Raw genomic sequence first — 6000 nt, 5'->3', positions numbered from 1 at the left:
CTGTGTCATGACAGACTATAACACTTAAGGTCATTATTCTGCCCCCATCAGTCGTCATCATCATCAACCCATTTGGCATGGACTTGATAGCGAAGTAACGGTTATCGTAACGTCACTACTCAGTGTGAATGAAGCTCGACTTCATCTGTTAACTATGCGGTTTGTGTACTGTCAGTGTGTACGTTGGTCCATATGCCTTTTAGAGTAGAAATCGATTTACAGATCATTTACATAAGGCGTAGTTTCACACATTGACTGTCACATTGCCACCACATCACCTGATGAGTGTGATTACATTCACTTTGTGATCTGAAGTAGGACTGCAACTAGTGGTAATTTTCTTTATTAAATAATCTGTTGATAATTTTTTTTCGATTGATCAATAAAAAGGTTTAGTTCAAAAGTGTCTAAAAGACAGTGAACAATTTCTGTAACCCTGACCCAAGCTGATGATATTCAGATACCCAAAAGAGATATTCAGTTAGCATCCAGAGAAAACCAGCAAAACCTCACATAACAGCAGACGGACTCAACCAATGTAAAGGATTTTCATTTGATAAATGACATTAATGATTAATTATCAAAATTATTTGTGACTAGTCAACATAGCTAATCACGATTGAAAATAAGCCTGAACGATATGCAAAAATAAAAAATTCATATTGTGATTATTTTAGCAGCTATTGCAATTGCAATAAGTCACAATTTCAGCTGCAATGGTCATTTTTGTATTTCACTTTCATTGGAAAAAATATAAAAATGATGATGATGTGACTTTTGTTGGGTCTTGTACCAAACAATCATGTTCCTTTTACGTGTGGAGAATATGATTTGTAGGACGGCATCTCTGTCGCACAATGCTTCATTCATGGTGTGTTGTGGCACTTTTTACCTTTAAAAAGAATTGCAGCTCCTGTGATTTGGATGTTGCACTTGGCCACATTTGATTAATTGTCCAGCCGTATTTGAAAATACTGCTGTACTCTCATTCACAGCCAACGTATCTGTGGCTACTCTTTTTTTCATGAATGCGATAGAGAGAGAGAGAGACAACTGCAGCAAGCAGGAAGTTTCTAGTGGAAATTGCTTGTCAAAATAGCACAGAGCTTTTCTCTAACCTGCTTGATGTTGTCTTTATTATCAACAAGCATCAGAAACTACACACGAGAAAATACAAGCCTGAGCTGAGCAGTCACTTCACTGTTGGTCTCACCCTTGTATATCTTGTGTGTGCGGTCCTGATAAATGCTTAGTTATGTAGGCTGTGTGCAGTGCTGTAACCTTATTTTACAGGCAGCCAGTGGTGTGAATTTATTTTAATATTCCATGAAATTTAACCGGCAGAGAAGTGAAACAAGCTTGAGACAAGTAATCCATTTCAGTGAACATTGTGTTAGTGTTGTCATGTGATAATGCAGTTGTAGGAAGTCTCTATTGCTGTATTTAAGTTTTTTGTTGTTGTTTTTCGTTACTCTAGATTTTTGGGGTGCTGTCATGACATTTAAATTATTTTTGACATTTAAAAGACTAAACAAAGAGATCATTATAAAAAAATAAGTTTTCTGCTACATACACAAAAGTACCACATGACCATAAAATAAAGATTGTTTTTGTACATTGTGATAGAGACTTTGAAGATTTGCTTTCTGAAATTTGTCACAGCTGATGCTGCCTGGATAATTGGAAATCAGTTTAGAAAAAAATATATGCTATGCTTTGGAAAATGGTTGACAGTGATGCAAAGAGTGTGATTTGTAATTTGACTCAGAGCTGCTGGGTTAAAGTGTGAAAAAACCACAGGTGTACATCGTCTTGTGTCTTTCAACCGGAGCGTAATACAGAGATAATCGTAACAGTTTTACAACAGCGAATGTTGTGTAAAAGCTGTCGTGAACTGAAAAGGTAGAACCTTTTGTTGCAGTGTGCGATTCAGAGGGAAAATCAGACATCTAAAGAAAGTACGTGAGTATATCACAGATGAGTTTGCTGCCTCATGTGACGGCTTACAAGCAATTCCAAAAGTCTATAAATAGCAGTTATCCTTCAAAGTATTACACAGACTTTTCTGTTGTATCCTGAACAGGGTGGCAAACCCCATAGTAGTTTTACCCACATCAATAATCCCCCCCCCCAACAAGATTTTCAAGCAGAGTCCCACACGTTCCAGCAGTGGCAGGCAGCGGATGATATGCAGCATTAGAGACAGCGAGAAGAAGAGAAGAGAGGGAAAGGAGGCAGGGTTTGGGGAGGGGATTGTTGAGCTGTTACTCTGTGTTACATGTCTTGTAGAAGCAGAGTGCAGAGGAGAGGAGGAGGTATCGGCAGGGAGAAGCTGAAACCCTCGGGGGAGGTTTGTGTCAGCCACATGCTCCGGCTGGTCCTCACTGAGCCAGGCCTTTTGTTATGCTGATTTACTCGGCCCTTTGTCCAAGACACTCATGGAGAGTGTGTGTGTGTGTGTGTGTGTGTGTGTGTGTGTGTGTGTGTGTGTGTGTGTGTGTGTGTGTGTGTGTGTGTGTGTGTGTGTGTGTGTGTGTGTGTGTGTGTGTGTGTGTGTGTGTGTGTGTGAAGAGGACAAGAGAGAGAGAAAGACTTGCATAGTTTACAACATATTGCAGTCTACATGTAGAGTTGACATATCAATAATGACATATTCAGGGAGAGTACTAGCAGCGCCTTACAGTATCTTAAGCATCCAGTACAATAAATAAAACCCATTCATGAGGCAGGAAATCTTCAGCTATTGATGAGACTGGACGAGAAAGTCTTTGTCCATTTTCTCAAGTTTATGTTTTGTGGTTTTGTTGTATTGGATTATTCAACATTTCGTAGAACAGCGGTTTTATTCTATCAACTTTTTATACATTTAATATTACATATTATATAACTCTACTCCCAGTGCAGCTACAGGTGTAAAGAGATGTGTACAGCTACAGTATATGATGATGAAAACTGCTCCTCGCACAACATTTGACTTCAATAGTCATCAATAGTAGTAATGTGTTAGTCACAGAGAGTTCAATATAGGAGACCCAAAAAATAGATCACAGTAGTAGCAGTAACAAACAACAGCATAACACCGTGACAGAAAGGTTCACTGGGGAGATGTGACGTTTAGAAAAAGTAATGATGGTAACGTTTTATGATAGTTAAATAAAGTTATCCTGTGGTTACACTTCCAGTTATTTCTAAATGCTAAGCTAGCACCACCTTGAGACTTTTAGTCAGAGGGTAGAAGCCAAGCTGAACATGCAGTACGTGAAATATGTCAACAAACACACATACAATTCAGCACAAATGAAGAGTAAGGTTTCCATAAATTATCACAATGATAAATTAATGAGTTATAAATATTCCCCGGGGTTTAAATGGAGCAATTTCTTTTTATGGAAATTCATTTGGAAGCCAATAATAAACTCAACACAGCTAATTGAACTAACTAAAATAACAGTCTGAGAACTTTTTAAGTTCATTCTTACCAAACTACATTCTGCCAATGAAATTTCATGAAATTATTATGAAATGATAGACCTGTAAAATAAAACCTTACTATTATTTTGTCTTAATTGTTTGCCTTATTTTGTCTACCCTCTGTATATTCATATTGCCCATGTAAAGAACATGTAAAAAGCAAAGACAGCAAGACAAAACACCAGAATAAACATGGCAGCTTTAATCAGTCAAGCATTGTTTGTCTTCAAAAGTGAATTTATTCTCTGAGGATGCAACTAATTGTTGTTTTCATTATTTATTAAAAGTCAGAAAATTGTGGAAAAATCACATCACAGTTGTTTTGTCTGAACAAAGATATTCAGTTTAAAATGATGTAAAACAGAGGAAAGCAGAAAACCCCTCACATTGGAAAAGCTTGAATCAGATTTAAAAATAGCTGCCACTTCATTTTCTGTTGATTTAAGAAATCAATTAATTGACTGATCATGTCAGCTCCAGCAGTCACTGAAACAGACAACACAGGTGGAAGAAAGGAAGGAAGGAAGGGAGGAAGGAAAAGGAAAGAAAACTGATGCTGGCACAAGTCAGGATAGCTGAAGGATGATAGGAGAGCTGAACCTTGTCAGTGGTGTTGTAGAGTGAGACAAGTGTAACACAGAGACAAAGAGAGAGAGAGAGAGAGGATGACAGAAGGTGTCCCTCACCCCAGCGTCCAGCCCCCAACTTTTGACGTCAGAGGCTGAGAGAGACAAAACAAGCCGCGCTCAGCTGAGCTCCTCACTCGATTCCCACTCTCACACGCGCACACACCCTCCGACGCACATTCATCCTCAGACGTCCTCCTCAGACTCGCCACAACACTTGCCTCAAGACCTGCTCAGTCCTCAGCCGCTGTGCGTGGGCGCGCAGTCATCTCCACAACACAACACTGCACTCTGGCAACAAGAAAACACTTGGTCTCCTCCCCCCCTCAGGACTGAAACACGCTTCGTCTCTTGTGAGGGATGCCTGATTCTGTGTGAAGCTGCCGACGGGAGCACACAGGGGAGGGGGGGGAGAAAGGAGCGCTCCGACTCCCGGCCCCCGACACAGACCCCCCGTCCCAAAAAGCAGCAGATGTGATAGAAGAGGAGAGGCGGAGAGAGAGAAACACAATCTCCCCCACCCCTCCTTCCTCATCTGGGAGAACAATACCCTGCCTCCAGTTTGAGAGGGTCAGCTTTTGTCCCTCTCCCCACGCTCCCGCTCGAGAGCGAACAGCAGACAGACGCGCTGACACATTGACCTGCTGCTGTGAGAGGAGAGGACGGTGTAAAACAGACACACTGCACACTGCTCAGTTTGATTCAGTACTTGGACAGCTCCTGAGCAGCAACCGCTGGGACTGCGTGTTTCCATGAGTGAGAAGAGACTCTGTCTGCTGAGGGACTGAAGCCGATCCGGTCTGGAGACCCAAGAGCTACAGATGCAGCCCCCGTGTTCGCTCCAGCTCGGCCCCTGCGTCCCCTCTCCGTCCCTGGGATCGCAGGGCAGCACAGCCAGCCTCCAGCAGCTGGGAGAGAAGCAGCTCTTTGAGAAGTTTTGGAAGGGCACTTTCAAGGCTGTGGCCACCCCAAGACCAGAGAGCGTCATTGTGGCCAGCATCACCGCCCGCAGGAGAGTGGCTGAGTGAGTTCTCTACTTTCTAATTACAAACGAAGAACAAACATGTCTTGGGTTTTTTTTTCCTGGTTTGAAATATATTTGTTATCCAGCTGCCGTAGTGTGTTGTCAAGGACTGTCAAGCTCAAGACATTCAACCGACACAAAACATCAGCAAGTGGTTGTTGAGTGATTGCTGAGAATCATTTACTGATTTTCTAGATTTCCTGAAGCTAAAACCATCACGTAGATATCATTGTGGGTGCTTATGCTAAGACATTAGCATACAGGACCTTCAAAGGTTCTTGCATTGTAACATAACACTTTTCTTTGGTCAGTCCAGGTTTGGTCTTTCTTTCTTTCTTTCTTTCCGATCTTTTTCATCACAAAAAGAGCAAGTTGAGTAAATCTGCTGAATATACTTTGCTTCTGGTCATTTGCAGGTCACAAATCAACTAGCTGTCTTGTTGAAAACGGGGATGAGTTTAACTGAAAAATCTTTTTCTTCGCTGCATTGTTTCAACAGCATGTTATTGACTGTATTTCAGTGTGTAGTTAGGACCTGTCTCTTTGAAATGTAGACAGCTAAATGCTGCTGAAACAGCCATTGAACGTACCCTGGATGTTGTAGAAAAAAATGTCTTTGTCCAGTTTCAGCCCAGTTTTGACCCTAGACACTTGTACACATTTGTATGACCTCTCTCCACTTGTGTGTGTGCAACCGGAGACATGTGACACACAGCCAAACACAGCTGGCATGAAGACTATGATGTTCAGTTAATTCTCCCCTTTAAAGGTCATGTGGCAGCATCTTCATGCCTCTAATGTCAGACTTGTCCCCTCCTCTCCCTGTGACATGGCTTTGTGCCAGTGTCTCTGCTGAAGAAGCAACATGTCACGTGTTTG

General features: G+C 41.6%; 1 protein-coding gene across 1 annotated transcript in view; it reads left to right on the top strand.

Annotated features, from left to right (window-relative positions):
• Nucleotides 1-3946: 3946 nt before the first annotated feature.
• srrm4 (serine/arginine repetitive matrix 4) overlaps nucleotides 3947-6000 on the top strand; it is a 63683-nt gene continuing 61629 nt past the window's right edge. Inside the window, exon 1 of the mRNA XM_056375675.1 lies at nucleotides 3947-5121. Coding sequence (XP_056231650.1) covers nucleotides 4919-5121 — 203 coding nt within the window. The 5' untranslated portion in view covers nucleotides 3947-4918. The remainder of the gene's footprint in view (nucleotides 5122-6000) is intronic.

This window comes from Seriola aureovittata, chromosome 5 (genome assembly GCF_021018895.1).
Source record: "Seriola aureovittata isolate HTS-2021-v1 ecotype China chromosome 5, ASM2101889v1, whole genome shotgun sequence".
NCBI lineage: Eukaryota > Metazoa > Chordata > Actinopteri > Carangiformes > Carangidae > Seriola > Seriola aureovittata.
Note: the sequence above shows the minus strand (reverse complement) of the source record. Positions and strands in the feature narration are given on the sequence as shown.